At 43.1% G+C, this 27,863-nt stretch overlaps 1 protein-coding gene across 3 annotated transcripts in view; it reads left to right on the forward strand.

Annotated features, from left to right (window-relative positions):
• lypd6 (LY6/PLAUR domain containing 6) overlaps positions 1-27,863 on the forward strand; it is a 247,224-nt gene that overhangs the window by 146,204 nt on the left and 73,157 nt on the right. For 2 of the 3 annotated variants that reach the window (XM_059647465.1, XM_059647464.1), the window contains exon 2: positions 13,879-14,001. In XM_059647465.1, coding sequence (XP_059503448.1) covers positions 13,929-14,001 — 73 coding nt within the window. In that variant the 5' untranslated portion in view covers positions 13,879-13,928. Of the gene's footprint in view, positions 1-13,878; positions 14,002-27,863 lie in introns of those variants that run through there. The other variant, XM_059647463.1, reaches the window with a different exon arrangement.

Genomic DNA, 27,863 nt, shown 5'->3' on the forward strand with positions numbered 1-27,863 from the left:
GCTTTCTTAACAACCCTGTCCACTTGGGTGGCCATTTTAAGGGATCTATGTATCTGCACACCAAGATCCCTCTGTTCCTCCACACTGCCAAGAATCCTATCCTTAATCCTGTACTAAGCTTTCAAATTCGATCTTCCAAAATGCATCACCTCGCATTTATCCAGGTTGAACTCCATCTGCCACCTCTCAGCCCATCTCTGCATCCTGTCAATGTCCCGCTGCAGCCTACAACAGCCCTCTATACTGTCAATGACACCTCCAACCTTCGTGTCGTCTGCAAACTTGCTGACCTATCCTTCAATCCCCTCATCCAAGTCATTAATAAAAATCTGTCTGAAGATTTTAAATGCCTTAAAGTGGCCAATCTATGTGGAAAATCAGGAAGTTTCTATTCAGTAAGCACAGCCTTGAATAGCCTCTTAAAGTTAAAATTTGAGCTCGTGCCCCCGGCTACAATACATGGTTTCAAATCATTTGAAGCTCAGCTAATCATTTGTAATGGCCAGCTGTAATAACAGCATCCGGGAATTGTCGACAGTAAAGTCTATTGAAACTATAGGGCCCGATACTTACGGCTTGTCCAAGGCTATATCTAATGACCTGTCAATAAATTGACTTGATTTTTTTTTTACCCTAATTGACTGCTCAAACCTAACTTTTCTCAAAAAACTAAATTACTGGGGAATTAAACAACTTCAGATTATTACACTTAAATAGCTTTGTGTCCTCCATAACTTTGTGAATCCCACTGTATGGTTTCTCTTGGAAATAGAAATTTGATCAGTTTAAACTTAACACTAATGTCAAGCTGCCCAGCAAATTATGTTGCAAACTTATGTGGCTCACTTTTCATCCCTTTTCTTTCCCACTGTCAAATGTTTTATCAGCCATATTTGGGGTAGCTCGAGCATGCCATTTTTAAAAAGCCCAGGAATTGCCCTGACTGTCCAAAAATCTAACCCATAGACTCTGCATTAATGACTGTAATCTCTGGTATTTATGAAAGTCTGCATTTTCTTTTGCATAACCCTAGCCTGCACCCTATTCTAAATCACTTGCATTGCACTTAATAGTTAAGATCCTTTGTTCCACACCAAATAGACTACAGAGTAAAGACAATGCATTTGAATTATAATCCATGAACTATTATGTTATCAGAGTAACTTTGTCATCCTTCCAACCTAACATCCCATTATGAGATGCTCATAATCCAATGGCCAGAAACAGTTTTAATGCACTTGTAGTCTGTTTTATTTTTAAAGATATATCACCGTGATTCTTACCTAAAACGCCTGGTTTGAGGTGTGTGATACCACAGTGTGAAGCTGGATGAACACAGCAGGCCAAGCAGCATCGGACGAGCAGGAAAGTTGACGTTTCGGGTCGAGACCCTTCTTCAGAAATGGGAGAGGGGAAGGGGATTCTGAAATAAATAAGGAGAGGGGGAGGCGAATAGAAGATGGATAAAGGGGAAGATGGGTGGAGAGGAGACAGACAGGTCAAAGAGGCAGGGTTAGAGCCAGTGAAGGTAAATGTAGGTGGGGAGGTAGGGAGGGGATAGGTCAGTCCAGGGAGGACGGACAGGTCAAGGAGGCGGGATGAGGTTAGTTGGTAGGAGATGGGGGTGGGGCTTGAGGTGGGAGGAGGAGATAGGTGAGAGGAAGAACTTGAGGTTAGGGAGGTGGGGATGAACTGGGTGGGTTTTGAAATGTAGTTGGGGGAGGGGAGATTTTGAAGCTTGTGAAGTCCACATTGATACCATTGGGCTGCAGGGTTCCCAAGCAGAAGATGAGATGCCGTTCCTGCATCTTTCGGGTGGCTTCATTGTGGCAATGCAGGAGGCCCAGGATGGACGTGTCGTCCAAGGAGTTGGGGGGGAGTGCAGTTTGAAATGATCCGCGACTGGGAGGTGCAGTTGTTTGTTGCGAAATGAGCGTAGGTGTTCCGCAATGCGGTCCCCGAGCCTCTGCTTGGTTTCACCGATGTAGAGGAGGCCACAACGGGAACAGTGGATACAGTATATCACGTTAACAGATGTGCAGGTGAACATCTGTTTGATGTGGAAGATCTTCTTAGGGCCTGGGATGGGGGTGGGGGTTGTATTGGGGCAGGTGTAGCACTTGCTTCGGCTGCAGGGAAAAGTGCCGCGGGTGGTGGGGCTGGAGAGGAGTGTGGAGCGGACAGGGGAGTCACAGAGAGAGTGGTCCCTCAGGAAAGCAGATAAAGGTGGGGAGGGGAAATTGTCTTTGGTGGTGGGGTCGGATTACAGATGGTGGAAATATCGTAGGATGATGCGTTGGATTTGGCGGTTGGTGGGGTGGTATGTGAGGATGGGGGGCATTCTGTTTTGGTTATTGTTGTGGATAGGGGGTGTGAGGGATGAGTTGCGGGAGACATAGTCGAGGGCATTTTCAATCACTGTGGAGGGGAAGTTGCGGTTCTTGATAAAAGAGGACACCTGGGTTGTTCGGGAGTGGAATGCCTCATCCTGGGAGCAGATGCGGCGGAGGCGAAGGAATTGGAAATAGGGGATAGCCTTTTATAGGAAGGTGGGTGAGAGGAGGAGTATTCCAGGTAGTTGTGGGAGTCGGTAGGCTTAAAATGGATATCGGTTTCCTGGTGGATGCCAGAGATGGAGACAGAGGTCCAGGAAGGAGAGAGAGGTTATTAGCGATGGTCTAGGTAAACTTAATTTGGGGTGGAAGGTGTTGGTTAAGTGGATGAACTGTTCAAGCTTCTCGTGGGAGCATGAGGTGGCACCAAAACAGCCATCAATGTAACGGAGGAAGAGGTGGGGCGTAGGGCCAGTGTAGCTTTGGAAGACAGATTGTTCCACGTACCCTACAAAGAGGCAGGCATAGTTTGGGCCCATGTGGGTACCCATGTCCACCCCCATTGTCTGTAGGAAGTGGGAGGAATTAAAGGAGAAGTTGTTGAGGGTGAGGACGAGTTTGGATAAGTGGATGAGGATGTCAGTGGAGGGGGGCTGCACGGGCCTGTGGGACAGGAAGAAGCAGAGGGCCTTTAGGTTATCTGCATGGGGATTGCAGGTGTATAGGGACTGGACGTCCATGGTAAAAATGAGGTGTTGGGGACCAGGGAATTGGAATTTCCGGAGGAGGTGGAGAGTGTGGGTGGTGTCACGGACGTAGGTAGGGAGTTCATGGACCAAGGGGAGAAAATAGTCCCTGGTCCTTGCCTCCCTGACCATTCCTCCCATCTCAAGCCCCATCCCCATCCCCCACCCCCTAACCCCGTCCCGCCTCCTTGACCCGCCCATCCTCCCTAACTCCCCACCTACATTCACCTTCACTAGCTCTAACCCCGCCTCTTTGACCTGTCTGTCTCCTCTCACCCTATCTTCTCCTTTATCCATCTTCTATCCACCTCCCCCTCTCTCCTTATTTATTTCAGATTTCCCTTCCCATCCCACATTTCTGAAGAAGAGTGTTGACCCGAAATTCAACTTTTCTGTGCCTCTGATGCTGCTTGGCCTGCCGTGTTCATCCAGCTTCACACCGTGTTATCTCAGATTCTCCAGCATCAGCTTTTCCTACTATCTCTGGTTTGATGTGTGTGTTTTTTGAATAATTCATTTATCCTCCATTTCTGTCAGCAGAGTTTAAAGTCAGCCAATATTGCTGTTCGGTCTGAAAGCAGTCCATTCCTTTTAGCAGAGCTGAGCTAAAATCAGGGCTGCCCTTTTAGGATGTAAAATAATTTTAAGACATGTTTTCTGTCAAGAAAGAAGGAAGCTGGCCTTTTACAACTTCCCGAAGCATTTTGCAGTCAATTAAGTATCTTTAGAAATGGACATTGTTGAAAGTTGTAAATAAAAATATTAATAATTTAAAAGTTTTATGAATGCACTATTTATTTGTAATAAATTATTTGTGTCAAGAGTATCATAAGGCTCTTTAGTCTCTGCAACCAAACTGAATTTTGCAACCCCTTGCTTCGAAAGCACCTTAAGGCTACCTTGTCTCTGTGAAAGGCACTATGGATTCTTGTGTGTCTTATGTAACTAAAACCCTTCATGAAAAATATTACTTTGCATAAATCCCTGATTTGTTTATGAAATTTATAATACCCCACGTTATCAAACTGATTCTCTTCTCATTGTAATTTCCAGTAGCTGCATGTTCAATCAGTGCTGACACTGGGCCCTCTTAAATGAATGCATTTACTGTTTTAAATATATTTTGTTTTGTGTGCGGTTTATTTAAGGTGGCTGTACAAGCTCGTGTTACATGCATTTGCGTCAATGGCCATATTAAAACGTAAAATGCATTATATTTGAAAAATAAAAGCAGCATCCACAACGGAGCAAAGCAAATCATTTACTTTTTTCTTTAAATGTAAACTTAGTGCTCTTTATGAAAGAATTGCAATGTAATTCGATAAGAATGGAAAAAAGTACAGTCAAAATATGTCAGCTATTTTTAATTTTCCAGAGATAATGGGAACTGCAGATGCTGGAGAATCCAAGCTAACAAAGTGTGGGCCAGGGAGATTTCAAGCCCACCGACTCCCACAGCTACCTGGAATACACCTTCTCCCACCCACCTTCCTGCAAAAATTCCATCCCCTATTCCCAATTCCTTCACCGCCGTCGCATTTGCTCCCAGGATGAGGCATTTCATTCCTGCTCATCCCAGATGTCCTCGTTCTCCAAGAGCCACAGCTTCACCCCGGCAGTGGTCGAGAACGCCCTGGACTGTGCTTCCCGCATTTCCCGCACCTCATCCCTCACACCCTGCACTCGCAATAACCGCCCCAAGAGAAACCCCCTCGTCCTCACATACCGCCCCACCAACCTACGGATACAACGCATCATCCTCCGACACTTCTGCCATCTACAATCCGACCCCACCACCAAAGACATTTTGCCCACCCTACCCTTGTCTGCCTTCTGAAGAGACCACCTTGTCCTCTCCACACTCCCCTCCAACCCCACCACACTCGGCACTTTCCCTTGCAACCGCAGGAAGTGCTACACTTGCCCCCACACCACCTCCCTCACCCCCATCCCAGGCCCCAAGATGACTTTCCACATCATGCAGATGTTTACCTGCACATCTGCCAATGTGGTATATTGCATCCACTGTACACGGTGTGGCATCCTCTACATTGGGGAAACCAAGCGGAGGCTTGGGGACCCCTTTGCAGAACACCTACGCTCAGTTTGCAGTAAACAACTGCACCTCCCAGTCACGAACCATTTCAATTCCCAATCCCATTCCTTAGATGACATGTCCATTCTGGGCCTCCTGCCACCCGTAGGTTGCAGGAACAGCATATCATATTCCGGTTTGGAACCCTGCAGCCCAAAGGTATCAATGTGGATTTCACCAGCTTCAAAATCTTCGCCCCCACTGCACCCCAAAACCAGCCAAGCTCGTCCCCGCCTGCCTAACCTGTTCTTCCTCTCACCTATCCCCTCCTCCCACCTCAAGCCGCACCTCCATTTCCTATCTACTAAACTCATCCCGCCCACTTGACCTGTCCGTCCTCCCCGGACGGACCTATCCCCTCCCTACCTCCCAACCCATACTCTCCTCTGCACCTATCTTCTCCTCTATCTATCTTCGGTCCGCCTCCCCCTCTCTCCCTATTTATTCCAGTTCCCTCTCCCCATCCCCCTCTCTGATGAAGGGTCTAGGCCCGAAACGTCAGCTTTTGTGCTCCTGAGATGCTGTTTGGCCTGCTGTGTTCATCCAGTTCCACACTTTTTTTATCTTGGATTCTCCAGCATCTGCAGTTCCCATTATCTCTGATCATAATCAACAGACAAATTATTTAAATCTAAATCCATATTATAAATAGCACTTTTTGCAGTTTCTTCATTTATTACTTCTAACAGTCTGGAGTCAAGATTTAGTTATCTTCAGTCTTATTGTTTTCTCCATTACCGTTTTTTTGAAAAATGTTTTAAATCGACAAATCCTTCCCCTAGACCTATTTTTTGGGTTCCCTCCACTCTCATGCTTTCTCACCTTCTCATTTCTCTGCTGTGAAAAGAGATACATATCCATTTAATAATTTGGCCATTTTCCTATTGTCCTCTCAATCTGTTCCACGATAGTCATTTAATCTTCCGTTTACCACTTCTTTCCTCTTTACAATAAATGAATGCTTTTGACATTAATTGATGTTAAGGTACCAGTTTTGAAACCTTCATGTCTGGTCATGGTATCTTTTCTTCTCCAATGGGTTGCAAACCTGTAGTAATGTGCTTTTAATTTCTAGGGGACAAAGTCAACATCTGCATCTGATAACATTGAATTGTAGTCAGCTTTAAGTTAGGGATCCAAGACTGGAAAAAGTTGGATTTATTAGATTGGTCAGACTGAACTCATTACATCACCTTTGCCGTTGATGAATGAGCCTAGGGACCAAATGTCCATGGAGGTGGGAAGAGTCTTTGGACATAAACGTCGCAGACATGGTTCACATACTCAAACTCAGCAGCACATTTGAACTTGGTGCTCATTTAAACAAACCCAATTTTTGTTGTTGCATGGGCCTTAACTGGCAGTGTCAAAGTCACAAATTTCTGGATTCGACAGAAGCACTCTTGAAGGGCATCTAAGATCTATGTGGATGGCACAGTGGCTTAGTGGTTAGCACTGCTACCTCAAAGCGTCATGGACCTCGGTTCAATTCCACCCCTGGGTGACTGTCTGTGTGGGTTTCCTCTGGGTGTTCTGGTTTCCTCCCACAGTCCTAAGATAGGAAAGTTAGGTGGATTGGCCATGCTAAATAGCCCCTCGTGTTCTGGGATGCATAGGTTAGGTGGGTTAGCCATGGGAAATGTAGGGCCACAGGGATAGAGTAGGGGGATGGGTCTGGGTGGGATGCTCTTCAGAGGGTTGATGTGGACTTGTTGGACTGATTGGCCTGTTTCTACACTGAAGCGATTCTAAGAAACATTTTTGAAATTACCTTGCCCAAATTTTTTACTTTGTTTGAAACAAACTGGCTGTACCTATCTGTGATGATTAGAAACAGCCCTCTGCTCAACGTTTCCCAAAGAGATATTTATTATTAATGCTTTGCTGACTTTTAAAAGCTACAATTATTGCAGGATAATGTTATGAGTTCTCCGTTGATTAATAGCTTAACTAATCTGTGAAAGAATTGTGGGTATGAATAGAAAGTTTTGTTTGAGATTAACCAAATCAGGAGATGTAAAAGCTTGGGAGCTTTCACAAATGTACTACTTTGCAATTAATCAATGTCCCCTCTAATTTTTTTTTGGTTGAGTGCGGGCCAATTCATTGACATGTTAGTCGGCATATGACAAATTTCTGAGTGTTTGTGTAGCTCAGAGGGAATGTTGTTGTTAAGTCTACATAGTTGGAGCAGGTCAACATGTTGAGAAGTGTATTTGATTCATCTTCATGTGGCTGCTGAGGTCCGGCCAAGGTGTATACTAAATTCATGGCTATTGAGATGATATAATGGTATAAGTGCTATCAGGATGCTTGAGTTGGCGTTGAGTTGATACAGGGATAAGAGAAGCCATTGAGGATGTGTGGAGGGCATGGGTTTGCATGGAGTATGTTAGAGGCTAGTGGTAAATTGGACCATAAGTTGGCATAGAGGGTGTGAGGGTAAGGGCAATATGACAGATGGGGGCCTGAAATGTTCTAAGACAACTTATATTCAGGACATTGGAATGGGCTGTCCAATCAGCCTGCCTCAGTACTAGCCCTCATGTTCATCATCCCTGCACTGCCTCCTTCCTCATGACAAGCACAGTGACGTGATTGAAAGCTTGGAAGGGTTCAGGGCTTTTCCACTCCTCCCCAACAATCCTGTTCATTGGTTACTTTAACAATGCCTCATTCCCCGCTTTCAAATGGTAAGCCTTGGCCACAATAGCAGAATAAGGTACGAGCGTACTTTCATCTCAGCCAGTGGTGACTGATGTGACAATACAGCTGACTGGAAGACCTGGCCATCGAATTGCCAGCGAATGATCAGCACATGAACAGATCTAGTACGTGCACTCAACACCAGATGATCATATTAGATTTGTATAAAGAACAAAGAAATGTTGAAAATAAATAAAACAGAGGTTTATTGGTTGAAAAAATTGGGAGAAAAAGTGAGTAAGGATCCTTGTCAAGACATGCTTTGATAACTTAATGCAATTGGTGATTCACTAGTTACTATTTTCTAAATTGTGTTATGGATCAGAAAAAAATCCCTCAAAATATATTAAGAAGATAGTTTTGACCCTAACTTTTCCTTATTTTAAAGGCAAGTGCTAGTCATTGTGCTTTGGATGCAATTCGATTGGCCAAACTATCAGATTTAAAACCAAGCACACGTTATTCATACAGCAGTTAGAATACAACAAAATGAAGAAGAAATTGGAATAACTTAATTCTATTAGAAAACTTAACAGAAAAATGGATTATTTAACTACTGAACAGTAACTGTTCTAATATTGTGACATCCCATAAACACGACATTGATGAAGACAAATTCAGTAAAATAGGATGTCTCATATAGCCTAGGAGGAAAAATCAAAATAAATCTCTGAAAGAGACGATACCAGGGACAGATGTATAGCCCCTTCTAAACTCAGCTTCAAGGTCTCAGCAATAACTGCTACTGAAAAATTAAAACTAAAAATCCTGGTTCTGCAGGAGTTTGACTCCACCCTTTCAGGCTGCTTCTATTGTTTCAAACTAACAAAAATAAAACAAGGCCTCATAAGCTGCTTACATTATGGACTTTGAAGCAGACTGCTTGGCATCTTAGTCTCAACCTTTCTTCACAAAAAAAAGACCAAATACAGCTCTTAAAGCCATAGCATTTATCATGGTTAGCATGTGAGAATTGATCATTCATAGTCCTTAGCTTGTTGTGTGAAGGAACTCATTGGTTGTAGAATCTTGAGTATTTTCTGAAATGATTTCATTTTTATTTTTATGAAATGACGTTTATGTTTAGTAATAGTGGTTTACATGGAGTGCAACGGTTAAATTACAAGTAAGCGAAGTTTGGTAGCATCGAATGCTCATTGTGTTTCATAGTGCAGATTTCATAGAATCCCTATATTGTGGAAACAGGCCTTTCGGCCCACAAATCACACCAACCCTCAGCGCATCCCACCCAGACCCGTCCCTCTATAACCCACCTAACCTACACATTTCTGAACACTACAGGCAATTTTGCAAGGTCAGTCCACATTGCCTGCACATCTTGGACTGTGGGAGGAACTGGAGTACCCGGAAGAAACCCACGCAGATAAATGACTGAGATCTGTTTTATGTGGCTTGTCAGGCTTGTGGTTTTCTACTTAATTAAAGCAGTTGAAACAGAATAATCAGACTTATCATTGGCAAATTAGTTTAATTCCTCAGCCAAAAGTTGCAAGGAGACATCAGACAGAAGTTGTATCTTCTTGTGAAATTATGCATTTCAGCAGAAACTGGTTGCGGAATTAGTCAGATTAAATAGTGCTATACCTGTATGTTTGGCTTCCACTCATTGTTCTTCAATTACAAAATGGCATTTATCCTTTGCCAATAACCAAAATTCACCTCGGTTAAGATTTGTACTGGCAAAGCTGTTTTCTGAACTTTGCAAACCATGACATGTCTGCCACCTGTTTATATTAAAGGGTTACTGTTGTGTCTTGAAAATTTGCCATGAGTTGCTGGGCAGAATTTTGGGAACAGTTTGCTCTGATTGTTCCTGGCCAACAATCGCGGCCATTGCTTGCCAAGCAAAGTTGTACAGCTACAAATGCTGTGGCTATTTTTTTAATTGTAAATCAACTCTGAACCTACATCTTCCTGTACCAGGCCCGCATTAACTGCACAATATTCTATGTGAACAATTTGTAATGTTTCCTGGGGAAATGTCAACTCTCTCTCTTGAGACGGGTTTTTTGTTTTCTTTCACATTTATACTTCATGTACGAGTATCTTACGTGTCAGTTTCAATGGGGTGGGAAATGCTTGGAAGATAATGTCACAGAGTGCACCACCCACTGTGATGATAGCATGCATACTTGTGAGTAAAACAGTTTATGGGATCTGGTAACAACAATGTCCTATAATATCAAGGTAACCTATAACCAGTTGCTAATAGGTAATAAACTGCTTCTTGTTCAATACAAGAGCCTCGCCTAATTAAATGTGTAAGTGTTTTTCTCCTGCCGCATCAGACCAAGCACTCCCTGCAGTTCCCTACAATTATTGAGGATGGTAGCAGCAGAACTACTTGGTTTAACAACATGGTGAGCAGTGCTGCAGATTCCATCCTACTGATTCATACAATGTGATGAAAGGTGGAGGTTGACTGAAGGTTTTTCAGCATTTTAAGACTCCACTTTAAGCCACCTGCTGATGAGAATGTCAGCAGCAGGGAAGAGCTGAATGTTTAGAAGCTGTACAGAAGAAACCCTTGTGCCTCATCTGAAATCCACCTTAAAGCATTTCTGACCTGATGAGAGAGACCCTGCAGTAAAAGAGTTAGGGATTTCCTGGAGAAGGAGAATTAGTTATTTCAAAGCAGATACGGTCTAACTCATGTGGCTGTGGCCTGTTGGAATGGGTCCTGACTCAGAGTTCAGCTGGAGAGTGGTCAGACATCAGAGGTCCCATGAGTAAAGTTAAAGCAGCTCATGGACAAGGAGAAATCTTTTTTTTAAAAAATCGTGCAAATTGGGAAAGCGAGAGGTAAGAAAAGTACTTCCGGCTCAATGGGCAGCTGCAAGGAAATCAAGGGCCATATAAATCAGTTTCAACTGAGGTTTCAGACCTAGGGACATCACAAGGCCAGAAGTAAAGCAATAAAAGGATAGATTAGAAATCTAAGTTTTGAGGATGAAGAAATTTGGGAGAGTTTTGCAAGGCTGCAAAAATGTTGGGCAATCCTTCATTCAAACCACATTATTTAAGCCGCAGATAACATCAAGGGAAAAATTTAAAGAATCCAAATTAATCTCTTAAAGTGAATAAGAATCATTTACTTAATGAGCAATTTAAAGTGTGCATTGTTTATTAAAGCTGCAGGCAGTGGAATTGATTCAGTAAAACCAAAAAAGAAACAGGAATCAATTATCGAGGCATTGAGTAGCCGAAGATCGTGAACTGGAAACTCTGAAACTGATATAAAGCTTCAGAAGAATCATGGATGTACATGGAAAAGGGCTGGACAAGGGGCGAAAAAAAGTTGTCGAATTCCTTGTTCCAGTCCTACTCTGGCCCTTACCCATAACTCTTTTTCTGATACTTCGATGACATCATTGGTGCTGCTTCCCGCTCTCAGCTGAAATTGGAAAAAAAGAAATCAATTTCACTTTCAATTTCTACCCTGCTCTCTCCTTCATCTGATGCGACTCTGACTCCTCCCTTGCCAACCTTGACATCTCTGCTTTCCATTTCTGGGATAGGCTGACAGTAAGTAACCACTACAAACCCACTGACTCCCACAGTTACCTTGACCGTATATCCTCACACCCTGCTTCCTGGAAGATCTCCAATCCATTGTCTTAGTTTCTCCATCTCTGTCACATCTCTTCCAATAGTTATAGTTTGTGGAACCTCCATACCAGGAAAGTTTGGTTAGAAACCTGTAGGTTATAGGAACTGAGAAAATTTAAGCTCCTAGATTGGTTTACCAATCATGTTGGCAGGCTTGTGAAAGGATTCATTAAGTTGTCTTGCCTTTGTAGTCCACATCAAAGAAACTGTCAGGAATCAGTCGTCAAACCCTCGAGATTTGAGACAAGGGCATTATTTCTCTGTACTTGGGTCTCAGATATGGATAATGTTAGGGCATGAGGTAAAACCTTTTGTTTTGATGTGCGTTTTGATATCACTAACTGTCATGAAGAAGGGTCCAGACCTGAAACATCAGCTTTTCTGCTCCTCTGATGCTGCCTGGCCTGCTGTGTTCATCCAGCTCTACACCTGATTTTCTCAGATTCTCCAACATCAGCAGTTCCTACTATTGCTTCAAGACAGTGTTACTGGGAGTCAGACATCAACAGGAGATTTTCCATTGGAAGTGAATCAGTCCAAATCAGATTGGATCCAGCTGGCCTGCATTCAAGCTAATCAGACTCATTGGGGGTTACTGAATGTTTTTAAAGTCACATTATTTTCAAGCTCAAATCTTTGGAAATATGGCTGCTGTTTTGAAGTGGAGTTGTCAGTTGGGTTTCTCAAGCTCTCAAACATTATATAAGCACCATGGGAGAATTTAAAATAAAATTTCATTACAGTTTTATGGCATGGTACCTCAGTGGTTAGCAATGCTGCCTCACAGCACTGGGGTCCTGGGTTCAATTCTAGCCTTGGGTGACTGTCTATGTGGGTTTCCATAGTGTGCTGTGGTTTCTTCCCACAGTCCAAAGATGTTCTGGTTAGGTATATTGGTGATGCCAAATTGCGTATAGTGTCCCTGGTTGTGCAGGGTAGGTGGATTAACCATGGGAAAAGCAGGGTTATGGGGATAGTACAGTGCATCTGAGTGAGATGCTGTTCAGAAGGTCAGTGTGGCCTCGACGCGGTGAATGGCCTTTTTCTACACTGTAGGGATTCTGTGAAATTTTCAGCAATGTCACAGCATTAAATACACGCTCAGCAGTGTTTACCAAGCAGCTATTCAATTTTATTGTGTAATAAAAGGTTAATGAAGGACCCTCTTGTCTAGAGATATAAATGTGCAAATTTTACAAGTGCAGCATAATTCGTCATGCAGATTTTTGTTTCATATCATACCAATCAAGTTGGAGTTTTTGCTCCTGGCCATTTCCTCCAAAAAGCAATCAAAAATTGAAGCTTCTTTTTTGGAGTTTTCTATCTGTCAATTCTAGTGGATCATTGTTATTGTTAGCATCAACAAACCTCTGGAAATTATGAGAAAAATTGTGAATATTGAAGCCTTTTCTTGAACAAGCTCTATTGAAACTAAACAGCTTTATTTATCTAACATAATAAAATGTGAGGCTGGATGAACACAGCAGGCCCAGCAGCATCTCAGGAGCACAAAAGCTGACGTTTCGGGCCTAGTCCTGAAGGGTCTAGGCCCGAAACGTCAGCTTTTGTGCTCCTGAGATGCTGCTGGGCCTGCTGTGTTCATCCAGCCTCACATTTTATTATCTTGGATTCTCCAGCATCTGCAGTTCCCATTATCACTCAGCTTTATTTATCTGGCTGATTGAGGTCAGTGTGTTTTTTGCAATATTGAGCTTTGAAGACAGTCAAAAAAGATGCAAGAAGGCTCAAGTCTTGAAATGGTTAATTAGAAAGCCTTTCAAATGAAGAAAATCATTATGTATGCAGACTTGTTCTGTGCTGTGTGGAGCTTGGCAGAGTCAGTTAGTAACATAACTGCCATGTCAACTCTCATCCCTTTATCTCAGAGAGATAGATTTACCTGCCTGTCCATTAGTTCTGCTTCTCCTCATTCATCCTTGCATTCTTTCAAAATGCATGCTCTTCCCTTGCATTGTCTATCATTCTTGGCTTAGCAGTAAAGAAGGGATGAAAAGATTAAGTTTCATGGCTATTTGTTTTTCTACTCTGTCAGTGTTTCTTCGTTGCCTTCTCCCATCTCCTGTTATGTGAGTAGAATTTTGCGAGTGAGTTCTGCAGCTTGTGCTGGGAAGATGCACCATATTGCAGAGAAACAGCTCACCACACGCTCTCGCCAGGACTGAAATCCATCTGGCTTCTAATTAATTCCTGTAGCATTTCTTGCAATCAACTATCTCTTCATAAGCTAGAGGAGATAAAATTCTGTCTCGCTGACCTACTCTCGAACTGAAACTGTATCTAAGACCCATCAGAATAACTATGCTGCTTCTAACTGGCCTCTTTTTATTTTGCTGTTCTGTCAACACAGGATCTGTTGGCATCTCATAAGTGGCTTCTGAGGATTTTGCAACGCTTCTCATGGGAGAGGATTTATTTCCACCCCTTGGCCTTCAAGAGCAAACAGTTATCTCCTGTGAAATAAAATCCAGAGGTTAGTAATAATTTACTCAGGGGACATTGAATTACGTTACATTGAGTATGATTATGTTGGATTTTACAGATGTGCAGCAGTCTAAGCAGTGTTATATAATTTTAAATATTGTAATTGTGCTTTCAGAAGATGATACACAATAATCCCAGTAGTTTTCATTGATCAGAAGAAACTGGGGGCGAAAAATAAAATTAGTTTTTAATTGGCCAGCTAAGGCTTAATTTAATAAATCTTCAAGCCTGAGATTAACGAATGGTCTCTTCTGTTCCTGATTGAACTAATAGGATTCTTGAAAAGTCTCTGAGTACAATAGAAGAAATTATGAATATTTTTGTACTAATAGTTATTAGCATTCTGTGGCACTGTCTTAAACTGAACATGTACTTGGTGACATTTTATTGTGACGATTCTAAGTACTGAATTTTTTTTAGAAAATTGACTTTTAACGCAACCAATTTATAATGCTTGAATTTTTGAAAACATTGTTCAGGTTCAAATGAAGCATTGTAAAATAAAATTAATCTGTGTATATTGGATGCACTAGCTTTTCTTTGAACAAGAAACCTGCCATGGTGCAGCTTAGAGTAGCACATTACAGTGCAGGAACAGGCCCTTCAGCCCTCAAAGCCTGCGCCAATTGAGATCCTCTGCCTAACCTGTCATCTGTTTTCTAAGGGTCTGTATCCCTTTGCTCCCTGCCCATCCATGTACCTGTCCAGATATATCTTAAAAGACGCTAACATGTCTGCGTCTACCACCTCCGCTGGCAACGCGTTCCAGGCACCCACCACCCTCTGTGTAAAGAACTTTCCACGCATATCTCCCATAAACTTTCCTGCTCTCACTTTGAACTCATGACCCCTAGTAATTGAGTTCCCCACTCTGGGGAAAAAGTTTCTTGTTATCCACCTTGTCTATCCCCCTCATAATTTTATAGACCTCATCAGGTCCCCCCATAATCTCTGTCTTTCTAATGAAAATAATCCTAATCTACCAGAACTTCAGAACTACAGTTCTGGTGACCAGAACTGCATGCAGCACTCTAAATGTGGCCGAACCAAAGTCTTATACAACTATAACATGACCTGCCAACTCTTGTACTCAATACCCCGTCTGATGAAGGAAAGCATGCTGTACGCCGCCTTGACCACTCTATTGACCTGCGTTGCCTCCTTCAGGGAACAATGGACCTGAACACCCAGATCTCTCTGAACATTAATTTTCCCCAGGACTTTTCCATTTACTGTATAGTTTGCTCATGAATTAGATCTTGCAAAATGCATCACCTCACATTTGCCCAAATTGAACTCCATCTGCCATTTATCTGCCCAACTCTCAAACCTATCTATATTCTGCTGTAATATCTGACAGTCCCCTTCACTATCTGCTACTCCACCAATCTTAGTGTCATCTGCAAACTTGCTAATCAGACCACCTACACCTTCCTCCAAATCATTTACGTATATCACAAACAACAGTGGTCCCAGCACAGATCCCTGTGGAACACCACTGGTCACAGGTCTCCAATTTGAGAAACTCCCTTTCACTACTAGTCTCTGTGTCCTGTTGCCCAGCCAGTTTTTTATCCATCTAGCTAGCACACCCTGGACCCCATGTGACTTCACTTTCTCCATCAGCCTGCCATGGGGAACCTTATCAAATGCCTTACTGAAGTCCATGTATATGACAACTACAGCCTTTCCCTCATCAATCAACTTTGTCACGTCCTCAAAGAATTCTATTAAGTTGGTAAGACATGACCTTCCCTGCACAAAACCATGTTGTCTATCACTAATAAGCCCATTTTCTTCCAAATGGAAATAGATCCTATCCCTCAGTATCTTTTCCAGCAGCTTCCCTTCCACTGACGTCAGGCTCACCAGTCAATAATTACCTGGATTATCCCTGCTACCCTTCTTAAACAAGGGGACAACATTAGCAATTCTCAAGTCTTCTGGGACCTCATCCGCGTTTAAGGATGCTGCAAAAATATCTGTTAAGGCACAAGTTATTTCCTCTCTCTATCCCTCAGAACCTGGGATAGATCCCATCTTGACCTGGGGACTTGTCCACCTTAATGCCTTTCAGGATACCCACCACTTCCTCCCTCCTTATGCCGACTTGACCAAGAGTAATCAAACATTTATCCCTAACCTCAACATCCATCATGTCCCTCTCCTTGGTGAATAATGATCCAAAGTACTCGTTAAGAATGTCACCCATTTTCTCTGACTCGAGGGATAATTTACCTTCTTTGTCCTAAGTGGCCCAATCCTTTCTCTAGTTATCCTCTTGCTATTTAGATATGAATAAAAGGCTTTGGGAATTTCCCTAACCATGTTTGTTAAAGATATCTTATGTCCCCTTTTAGCCCTCTTAATTCCTCATTTCAGATTCGCCCTACATTCCCGATATTCTTCCAATGCTTCGCCTGTCTTCAGTAGCCTAGACCTTATGTATGCTTCCTTTTTCCTCATAGCTAGTCTCACAATTTCACCTGTCATCCATGATTCCCTAATCTTGCCATTTCTACCCCTCATTTTCACAGGAACATGTCTCTCCTGCATGCTAATCAATGTCTCTTTAAAAGCCTCCCACATATCAAGTGTGGATTTACCTTCAAACAGTTAAGGGTCTAGGCCGGAAACGGCAGCTTTTGTGCTCCTAGGATGCTGCATGGCCTGCTGTGTTCATCCAGCTCCACACTTTGTTATCCCCCAATCTACATTCCCCAGATCCTGCCGAATTTTGGTATAGTTGGCCTTACCCCAGTTTAGAACACTTCACTGCTCACTGTTGGGAGGCCTGTAGTACAGCCCCAACATTGTTACCGTACCCTTCCTACTTATGAGTTCTGCCCATGTTGCCTCACTGCTCGAGTCCTCCATAGTGCCCTCCTTCAGTACGGCTGTGATATCCTCTTTCAGAAGGAAGTGAAATTGACTGTTCAGTGAGATCCTTCTCTGCTAATTCAGTGCTGTAGTGCCGTCTAACCTTGACAGATTGCAGCTTTAAGTTGCACTCTGAAGATTGAGCACAACCATTTGGGCTCGCAGTCCAGTGAGGCCAGAGTGCTGTATTGTCAGATGAGGATATGTTCAACTGAGGTTCCACCTGTCTTCCTAAAATGAACATAAACAATTTCATGGCAGTATTTCAAAGAACAGTGATGTTTTCACTAATATTCTGGGCAATATTTGCCTCTGAACCAATATCATCAAAACAAACTTACCTGATCACTTTTTACATTTGTTTTGTGGGTCTTCAAATTTATTTTGTGTGTTTTATCAACATTAGAATCGGGACTACATTTCAGAAGTTCTTAATGAACAACAGAGTGCTTTCGAAGTTCCTCAGTGGTGAAAGTTGTGATTTCACTGCACGTTTATTCGTATTATACGAACACAAGAAGTAGGAGTAACAGCAAGCCACATGACCTGTTGAACATGTTCTACTATTCAGGATAATCCCACCTGCTCCTATAACATTGAATCCAAAAATCCATCTCAGTCTTCAATGTATTCAGCAATGGAACACTCACAACCAGCTGAGGTCGATGGTTTTAAAGATGTGTAACCATGTCAGTGAAGTCATTCCTCTTCACTGTTATTTTATCTTGGAGCTGTTACCCATGTTTTAGATTCTGCTGGTACCCTAACCCTGGAATTCCCAGGATTCGGAACTGCCCACAGGAAGGATAAGTGTTGTTTGGGTGGGGAACAAGGAAACTAACTTAGCGGGTAGGGGGTTGAAAGTTTCAATCGGGGGAGTTTGGTAATCAGAGGTCTACATTGGATTAGAGATAATGGAAACTGCAGATGCTGGAGAATTCCAAGATAATAAAATGTGAGGCTGGATGAACACAGCAGGCCAAGCAGCATCTCAGGGGCACAAAAGCTGACGTTTCGGGCCTAGACCCTTCATCAGAGAGGGGGATGGGGAGAGGGAACTGGAATAAGTAGGGAGAGAGGGGGAGGCGGACCGAAGATGGAGAGTAAAGAAGATAGGTGGAGAGAGTATAGGTGGGGAGGTAGGGAGGGGATAGGTCAGTCCAGGGAAGACGGACAGGTCATGGAGGTGGGATGAGTTAGTAGGTAGATGGGGGTGCGGCTTGGGGTGGGAGGAAGGGATGGGTGAGAGGAAGAACAGGTTAGGGAGGCAGAGACAGGTTGGACTGGTTTTGGGATGCAGTGGGTGGGGGGGAAGAGCTGGGCTGGTTGTGTGGTGCAGTGGGGGGAGGGGCGAACTGGGCTGGTTTAGGGATGCGGTGGGGGAAGGGGAGATTTTGAAACTGGTGAAGTCCACATTGATACCATTAGGCTGCAGGATTCCCAGGCGGAATATGAGTTGCTGTTCCTGCAACCTTCGAACATCTGCCAATGTGGTATACTGCATCCATTGTACCCGGTGCGGCTTCCTCTACATTGGGGAAACCAAGTGGAGGCTTGGAGACCGCTTTGCAGAACACCTCCGCTCAGCTCGCAACAAACAACTGCACCTCCCAGTCGCAAACCATTTCCACTCCCCCTCCCATTCTCTAGATGACATGTCCATCATGGGCCTCCTGCACTGCCACAATGATGCCACCCGAAGGTTGCAGGAACAGCAACTCATATTCCGCTTGGGAACCCTGCAGCCTAATGGTATCAATGTGGACTTCACCAGTTTCAAAATCTCCCCTTCCCCTACTGCATCCCTAAACCAGCCCAGTTCGTCCCCTCCCCCCACTGCACCACACAACCAGCCCAGCTCTTCTCCCCCACCCACTGCATCCCAAAACCAGCCCAACCTGTCTCTGCCTCCCTAACCGGTTCTTCCTCTCACCTATCCCTTCCTCCCACCTCAAGCTGCACCCCCATCTACCTACTAACCTCATCCCACCTCCTTGACCTGTCCGTCTTCCCTGGACTGACCTATCCCCTCCCTATCTCCCCACCTATACTCTCTCCACCTATCTTCTTTACTCTCCATCTTCGGTCCGCCTCCCCCTCTCTCCCTATTTATTCCAGTTCCCTCTCCCCATCCCCCTCTCTGATGAAGGGTCTAGGCCCGAAACATCAGCTTTTGTGCCCCTGAGATGCTGCTTGGCCTGCTGTGTTCATCCAGCCTCACATTTTATTATCTTGGAATTCTCCAGCATCTGCAGTTCCCATTATCAGCTGAGTAGTAAGCTGGATTAACACAGCAGGCCAAGCAGCATAGGAGAAGAGTGATAATGGGAACTGCAGATGCTGGAGAATCCAAGATAACAAAGTGTAAAGCTGGATGAACACAGCAGGCCAAGCAGCATCTCAGGAGCACAAAAGCTGACGTTTCGGGCCTAGACTCTTCATCAGAAAAGCAGGGTTGTGCTGCATTCTTGACTAAAAACAGAAAGTGCTGGAGAAACCCAACACACCTTGCAGCATCTGTGACAAGAGAAACATAGTCAAATGTTTTGAGTCCAATGTGACTCTTTATATTGAGTTTCTCCAGCATTTTGCTTTCATTTAAGATCTCCAGCATCTACAGTTTTATTTTGTTCTAGTTCAGTATTCTACTTCTGCAATCAGACCTGTAGCTCCATGGCAATTTTTATTCAGTCTACCTCAGAGGTACTTTCGGATGTCTTAGTACTTTAAAGGTGCTGTATAAATACTGACATCTAGTTTATTTGTAACATATTTGTTACCAATACGCGAGTGTGCTAGCTTTATGTTGAACTGAAAGACTGGCTGATTTAGCTGACTTGGTAGTGTTGCGAGCTACTTTGGACTGTCTAAAGGCAGAATGCCCTGATTGAAAAACAGTTAATCACTTCGATATGTGATTATCAATAATTGGCACTTCATTTCTAATCGATTGGAGATATTTTGCTGTGTGGATGTGCCGCAATCTGAGATATGATATGTTTGAAAGGCATGTCAAATGAGCAAAATTCTGAATAAATAGAAATAAGAAAGGAAATTGATATTTAAAACTGCTTAAAAGTTAGGAGTAATGAAATATTTGGATAAAGAATTAATGCGGTTAACTTCAAATGGGCACAAGGGCTTGAAATGAGAAGGCTGATTTAAAGCCAGTTTTGCTGTGTTTATCAAATATTAAGTAACCTTAATAAGTAACATATACAAATGAAATAAATATCATGCAATGTGTTCAATGATACGAATTACTCCAAATGTCTGTTAAGTTCACAACCACTTGCTTCATAGATCATGGACTATACCTCCTTTAACAAGGCTCTTTGAGTTACTTTTGTTTATCAGCAGTATCTGAAAAACCACTAGCTATGTCTGCAGTGTGTAGTTATGAAGCTGTCAATGCTCAAGGTACAATAACTACCCACGTGTAGCATGCAGCAAAGTTTAATTTGAGGAACCTTATCAAATGATCAAATCAGTCAGCACCAGTCACATTTACAGTAAATAAATGGAAGGAACAGAGACTGAGAGATTACTAATTATTAATGTGCAGTATGGGCTCTGTTTCAGTTATTTGTGTGGACTTGTCTCCAAGTCTGTGATTATATATCAATATATTTATATAAAATATATACTTGGTATGCTTTTACAAATGATTGCTTCGTCCCTTTTTATTCCTTCTTTGTTCTCCTCTGTCTTTGAATATACCATTTAGCAGTGCATTCTCAGTGAGTGACTCCAGTTTTGCTTGTTTTTAGGTTTTCATTGTTTTAGCATTTAGTTGCTTTTGGCATGAAAATGGTCACTGGTCATTTGTGCTGCTTTCTGTTTCTCCCCCTTGTTGACTTTATACAAAAGTGAAAGTGCAGTACAAAGGTTTGTGAATGTAAGAAGTAGTGAACAACTTTATTGTGCATGCATAGGATTTGTTCTCCTGCTTCCCCATATCTATGGACATAGAACATAGAACATTACAGCACAGTACAGGCCCTTTGGCCCTCGATGTCACACCAACCTGTGAAACCAATCTGAAGCCCATCTAACCTACACTATTCCATTATCATCCATATGTTTATCCAATGACCATTTAAATCTCTTAAAGTTGGGAGTCTACTAACTGTTACAGGCAGAGAATTCCACGCCCTTACTACTCTCTGAGTAAAGAACCTATCTCTGACTTCCGTCCTGTATCTATCACCCTTCAGTTTAAATTTATGTTCCCTCGTGCTAGCCATCACCATCCAAGGGAAAAGGCTGTCACTGTCCACTCTATCTAATCCTCTGATCATCTTGTATGTCTCCATTAACTCGCCTCTTAACCTTCCTCTCTCTAACGGAAACAGCCTCAAGTCCCTCAGCCTTTCCTCATAAGACCTTCCCTTCATACCAGGCAACATCCTAGTAAATCTCCTCTGCACCCTTTCCAATGCTTCCACATCCTTCTGTAATGTGGTGACCAGAACTGTACGCAATTCTTCAAGTGCTGTCGCACCAGAATTTTGTACATCTGAAACATGACCTCGTGCCTCCGGAACTCAGACCCTCTACCAATAAAACCTAACACACCATATGCCTTCCTAACAACCCTATCAACCTTGGGGCAACTTTCAGGGATCTGTGCACATGGACGCCGAGATCTCTCTGCTCATCCACACTACAAAGAATCTTACCATTAGCCCAGTACTCTGTATTCCTGTTACTCCTTCCAAAATGAATCACCACACACTTTTCCGCATTAAACTCCATTTGCCATCTGTCAGCCCCGCTCTGCAGCTTATCTATGCCCCTCTGTAACCTGCAACATCCTTCCACAGTATCCACAACTCCACCAACTTTACTGTCATCTGCAAATTTACCAACCCATCCTTCAACACCCTCATCCAGGTCATTTATAAAAATGACAAACAGTAGTAGCCCCAAAACAGATCCTTGCAGTACACCACTGGTAACTGGACTCCAGGATGAACATTTCCCATCACCTCCACCCTCTGACTTCATACAGCTAGCCAATTTCTAATCCAAACCATTAAATGACCCTCAATCCCTTGCCTCCTATTTTCTGCACTAGCCTACCATGGGGAACCTTATCTAACACTTTACTGAAATCCTTTTACGCCACATCAACCACTTTACCCTCATCCATTTTTTTCGTCACCTTCTCAAAGAACTCAATAAGATTTGTGAGGCATGACCTACCCTTCACAAAACCATGGACAGTCACCCATAATACAATTGTTATGCCCTAGCTTTTTGCTGACTAGTTCTGCATTGTAAGAATTGGTCAATTAGTTGACAAAGTTACTATAACCAGTTCCAAGTGAGTTTCTCACACACGTGGTGAAATATTCTTTGTGTTATGAAGACTATAAGCAGTATGCATGTCAAAAACATCGTGAGCATATTCACTCAAAGTTTAGACATTTATGCCCTGCTCTGATATCATGGCAATGTCGACACTTTGCCATTGTCAGAGTCTTACGGTTATTGAACTTAACAACTCACACAATTGAATTCAGCTTCAATGATATCATGTATGGCCAAGTAGATGGTGTTACCATAGTATCCCTCTAGATGCAAATCAAACTAAAACTTTGGTTGGTTGAAGGGTCTAGGCCCGAAACGTCAGCTTTTGTGCTCCTAAGATGCTGCTTGGCCTGCTGTGTTCAACCAGCTCCACACTTTGTTAAAATCTTAATTGGTTTTGTGATGCAAGCTTAATTGTATTTAACCTACATGTTGGGATTTCCACTTCAGAATAAAGGCAGATAGCTGTGGGTCAATTCTGGGATGACCTTTGTTTAAAATGTCAGAGATGATTTGGAATAGTTAGAAAGCGTGTGTCTGCAAATGAGCCATGGAGAACCCCAGTGGTGGTAGTAGAGAAATATTAATATTGTTGGAACATAATAGACAGAGTAAATACATTAAAGCAGGAGAATTTGGATAGAAATCTTCAAGTTGTTAAAACTGAGAAAACTTTAGGCCATCAGATTAATGAGAGGTTCATGCTGGCAGACACAGAAAGGAATGTTAAAATTGTCTCTACAGTTCAAGAGGAAGAAGTAGGGGCAATTCAGTTAAGTGTGAAAAAAGCTATCTAGAGTGATATTTCTCTAAGACTGAGCCTCTGCAATAGATGGTGTTGGAAACAAGTTGAATCATTTTTTTCAATCTTTCTGTTAAGATAATTCTAACTCTTCTTTGGGGAATGGTGTAGACAGATTCTGTATGAGATCTCAAAAGAGAGCTGGAGATATATATGAAAATTAAGAATTTAGAGGCTTATGGAGATAGAGCTGGAGAGTAGAAGCAGGTGGGTAGCTCTTTTGGGAGCTGGCACAATCACAGTGGGTTGAATGGATACTTTCTATATTGCAAAATTCTAAATGACATGTTAACCAACTGCAAACTAAAGTGAATGTTCCATCAAACCAGATTTTATTCTGGGATTTGACTTGTCTGGAATTACTATCACCTGAGATCATAATAGCTTCCAAGAGAAACCCATGGATTAACCCATAAACCCTTTACATTTTTCTGATTTGCAAATAATGTTTGCTATATTTGAACCTGGAGCTGAACACAAGAATTTCCTTGCACATCATAATGCTTCCTATCCTGTGCTCAAATCACACATTAAATGGACTGGTTTAACAAGCTCCTTTTCCAAATGTGTTGTTTGAGAAATCTCAAGTTTTCACTGTCTATCGCAAGCTGACATTATACTTGTTGATATTACAACAGTTCCACATGCTTTAGGATTGGTCATGTTGACAGTATCGTTAATAGGGCCTGAGCTGTGTAGTCACTGTGCAAACATAATGCTAAAATAGGGTGCATCACAATGACCACATTAGATAATAGCTATGCCAAAGATATGATTGTTTGCCATGTATTACAAATACTCATGAATGGGGTTAAGAACTGAAAAGTACCTAATCTGCTCTGAATTACTTGGAAGAATAAGGTCTCTCTCTCTGTCTCTGTCTCTGTCTCTCTCTGTCTCTGTCTCTGTCTCTCTCTCTCTGCCTCTCTCTCAAAATTTCGGCAAAAACTACATCTGGCCATTTCATGCTGCTCCTGTGCGTTGTATTGCGGTATTCTTCATGAAACAGAATGCTGCCATCATGTCAAAAATAAGTAATGCCTTGTAAACAAAAAGAAAGTAATGTTTCATATGTCTTTTGATGCCAGTATGAAGCCACATACATAGACCATATATTCCTGTGACTGGCAATTTTATCAAACAGCACAGTACTTTCACGGATACAATAGACATGGTCTTGTCATGGTCGTGGCTGTGCTTCCAAAACTCAGAACACAGTGATGAATATTAGATGTAATTCTGTGATTGGTAAGTACCTTCTGAACAATCCCAAATATTCTAAGATTTACATGGGCCTGTCCAAAGAAATAAAAAGGAACATGTCCAGAACTGTCCCTCTCTTTAATTAAACAAAAGTATGTGGGTTAATAGATCCATTCTCCATCATAACTTGACCAATCAATTAATTTACCAACCAATCTTCATCCTCTTTTTCATTCTGTATGAACTGTTGCTCCTTCTGAAATTTGGTGTTCTTGTATTGCTCCTGTTAAGAGCAAGACAGAATGCTTCATGTATGTGTTCTTTGACAGATATAGCACAGAGTCATTGGGCCAAATGGCCTCCTTTGCTTCCATGCTTCTTTGAAAATATGTTTCAGTTATTATATTTTAATTTGTTGAAGGGAAGAAAGAGTGAACTGTTCAGAAAAAGAATAATCAGTTATAGGAAAGGCATTGGGGTGATTCCTATTTACAGTTTGATGTGTAGAAAGGCTTAGTTAGAGGGAAAGCTAATACGTTGACAGTCAAAAGGGCCATATAGTTAAGAAGCTAGTGATTACTGATCATTACCTTTCTCATCTCTGTATCTTCAACTACTGTAATTGCAAACGGAATGCTTAATTTAGTTTGGTGAATAACTCCATTTAAAATCGCTGACTCATTTCTTAAAGTGCCTCCATGTTGGTAACTTCTAAATAACTTCAATCTTGCTGCTAAACTTTTTTTTCTGTATTTAGATACCTTTGTGTATTGCTTTCTGGAACATGAATATGCACAACTAAGATGAAGTTTGAAACAAAGATGGAAATATTTTTCAGGAGGTATGGGATACAGGGTGATTTGGCTGTCTGGATTCAGAATTGGTTGGCTTACAGGAGGCAGAGAGAGGTTGTAGATGGTAAGTATTCTGCCTGGAGGTCAGTGCTGAGTGGTGTCCCACAGGGCCCTGTTCTTGGGCCTCTGTTCTTTGTAGTTTTTATAAATGACTTGGATGAGGAGGTTGAGGGGTGGGTTAGTATGTTTACTGATGACACAAAGGTTGGAGGTGCCGTTGATAGTACCGAGGGCTATTGCAGGCTTCAGCGAGACATTGACAGTATGCAGAGCTGGGCTGAGAAATGGCAGATGGAGTTCAACCTGGATAAACGCGAAGTGATGCATTTTGGAAGGTCAAACTTAAATGCTGAATATTGGATTAAAGGCAGGATTCTGGGCAGTGTGGAGGAACAGCAGGATCTTGGTGTTCAAGTGCATAGCTCCCTCAAAGTTGCCACCCAAGTGGATAAGGTTGTTAAGAAAGCATATGGTGTTTTGGCTTTCATTAACAAGGGGATCGAGTTTAAGAGCCACGAGGTTATGCTGCAGCTCTACAAAACCCTGGTGAGACCTCACTTGGAATATTGTGTCCAGTTCTGGTCGCCCTATTATAGGAAAGATGTGGAAGCTTTGGAGAGGGTGCAAAGGAAATTTACCAGGATGCTGCCTGGACTGGAGGGCTTGTCTTACGAGGAGAGGTTGATTGAGCAAAGACTTTTCTCACTGGAGAGAAGGAGGAAGAGAGGTGGCCTGATCGAGGTGTACAAGGTAATGAGAGGCATGGATAGAGTCGATAGCCAGAGACTTTTCCCCAGGGCAGGATTGACTGCCACGAGGGGTCATAGTTTTAAGGTGTTAGGAGGAAGGTATAGAGGAGACATCAGAGGGAGGTTCTTCACCCAGAGAGTTGTGAGTGCATGGAATAGTTTGCCAGTGGTAGTCGTGGAAGCAGAGTCATTAGTGACATTTAAGTGACTGCTGGTCATGCACATGGACAGCAGTGAATTGAGGGGAATGTAGTTTAGGTTATTTTTGGATAAGGATTATTCCACAGCACAACATCATGGGCCGAAGGGCCTGTACTGTACTGTGCTGTACTTTTCTATGTTCTATGTTCTATTTTTGGCAATTTATGAATTTAATCACTGTCTTGAATTGGTTCTGAGCATTTAATGTGACCATTGGTACAAAAGTGACTTTTTTTCTGTGGAATCAGGAGCTGTGAATGTAACTGACAAGGGATCTGTGAACGTCGTGAGCTGATGGCCCTTACACTGATTAAGAGAAAGAACTGGATTGTTTAGATTGCTTTCCCAAGTCTAAGTCTGCCTAACAGTGACAGCACCATTTATATAATGCCTTTGTGTTTTGTAAAATTCTCAAATAAATGTCTTGATATTAGGACAGGGGACTTTAACTTAGTTAAAGAACTAGGTTTCAAGGAACATCTTCTGATGATCAGAGTTAAGAGGCTGAGATAATGGGAACTGCAGATGCTGGAGAATCCAAGACAACAAAATGTGAGGCTGGATGAAGACAGCAGGCCAAGCAGCATCTCAGGAGCACAAAAGCTGACGTTTCGGGCCTAGACCCTTCATCAGAGAGGGGGATGGGGTGAGGGTTCTGGAATAAATAGGAAGAGAGGGGGAGGCGGACCGAAGATGGAGAGTAAAGAAGATAGGTGGAGAGAGTATAGGTGGGGAGGTAGGGAGGGGATAGGTCAGTCCAGGGAAGACGGACAGGTCAAGGAGGTGGGATGAGGTTAGTAGGTAGATGGGGGTGCAGCTTGGGGTGGGAGGAAGGGATGGGTGAGAGGAAGAACAGGTTAGGGAGGCAGAGACAGGTTGGACTGGTTTTGGGATGCAGTGGGTGGAGGGGAAGAGCTAGGCTGGTTGTGTGGTGCAGTGGGGGGAGGGGACAAACTGGGCTGGTTTAGGGATGCAGTTGGGGAAGGGGAGATTTTGAAACTGGTGAAGTCCACATTGATACCATTAGGCTGCAGGGTTCCCAGGCGGAATATGAATTGCTGTTCCTGCAACCTTCGGGTGGCATCATTGTGGCAGTGCACGAGGCCCATGATGGACATGTCATCTAAAGAATGGGAGGGGGAGTGGAAATGGTTTGCGACTGGGAGGTGCAGTAGTTTGTTGCGAACTGAGCGGAGGTGTTCTGCAAAGCGGTCTCCAAGCCTCCGCTTGGTTTCCCCAATGTAGAGGAAGCCACACCGGGTACAGTGGATGCAGTATACCACATTGGCAGATGTGCAGGTGAACCTCTGCTTAATGTGGAATGTCATCTTAGGGCCTGGGATAGCGGTGAGGGGGGAGGTGTGGGGGCAAGTGTAGCATTTCCTGCGGTTGCAGGGGATGGTGCCGGGTGTGGTGGGGTTGGAGTGCAGTGTGGAGCAAACAAGGGAGTCACGGAGAGAGTGGTCTCTCCGGAAAGCAGACAGGGGTGGGAATGGAAAAATGTCTTGGGTGGTGGGGTCGGATTGTAGATGGCGGAAGTGTCGGAGGATGATGCGTTGTATCCGGAGGTTGGTGGGGTGGTGTGTGAGAACGAGGGGGATCCTCTTGGGGCGGTTGTGGCGGGGGCGGGGTGTGAGGGACATGTTGCGGAAAATACCGGAGACGCGGTCGAGGGCGTTCTCGATCACTGTGGGGGGAAAGTTGCGGTCTTGGAAGAACCTGGACATCTGGGATGTGCGGGAGTGGAATGTCTTATCGTGGCAGCAGATGCGGCGGAGGCAGAGGAATTGGGAATAGGGGATGGAATTTTTGCAGGAGGGTGGGTGGGAGAAGGTGTATTCTAGGT

Source organism: Stegostoma tigrinum, chromosome 7, assembly GCF_030684315.1.
Source record: "Stegostoma tigrinum isolate sSteTig4 chromosome 7, sSteTig4.hap1, whole genome shotgun sequence".
Lineage (NCBI taxonomy): Eukaryota > Metazoa > Chordata > Chondrichthyes > Orectolobiformes > Stegostomatidae > Stegostoma > Stegostoma tigrinum.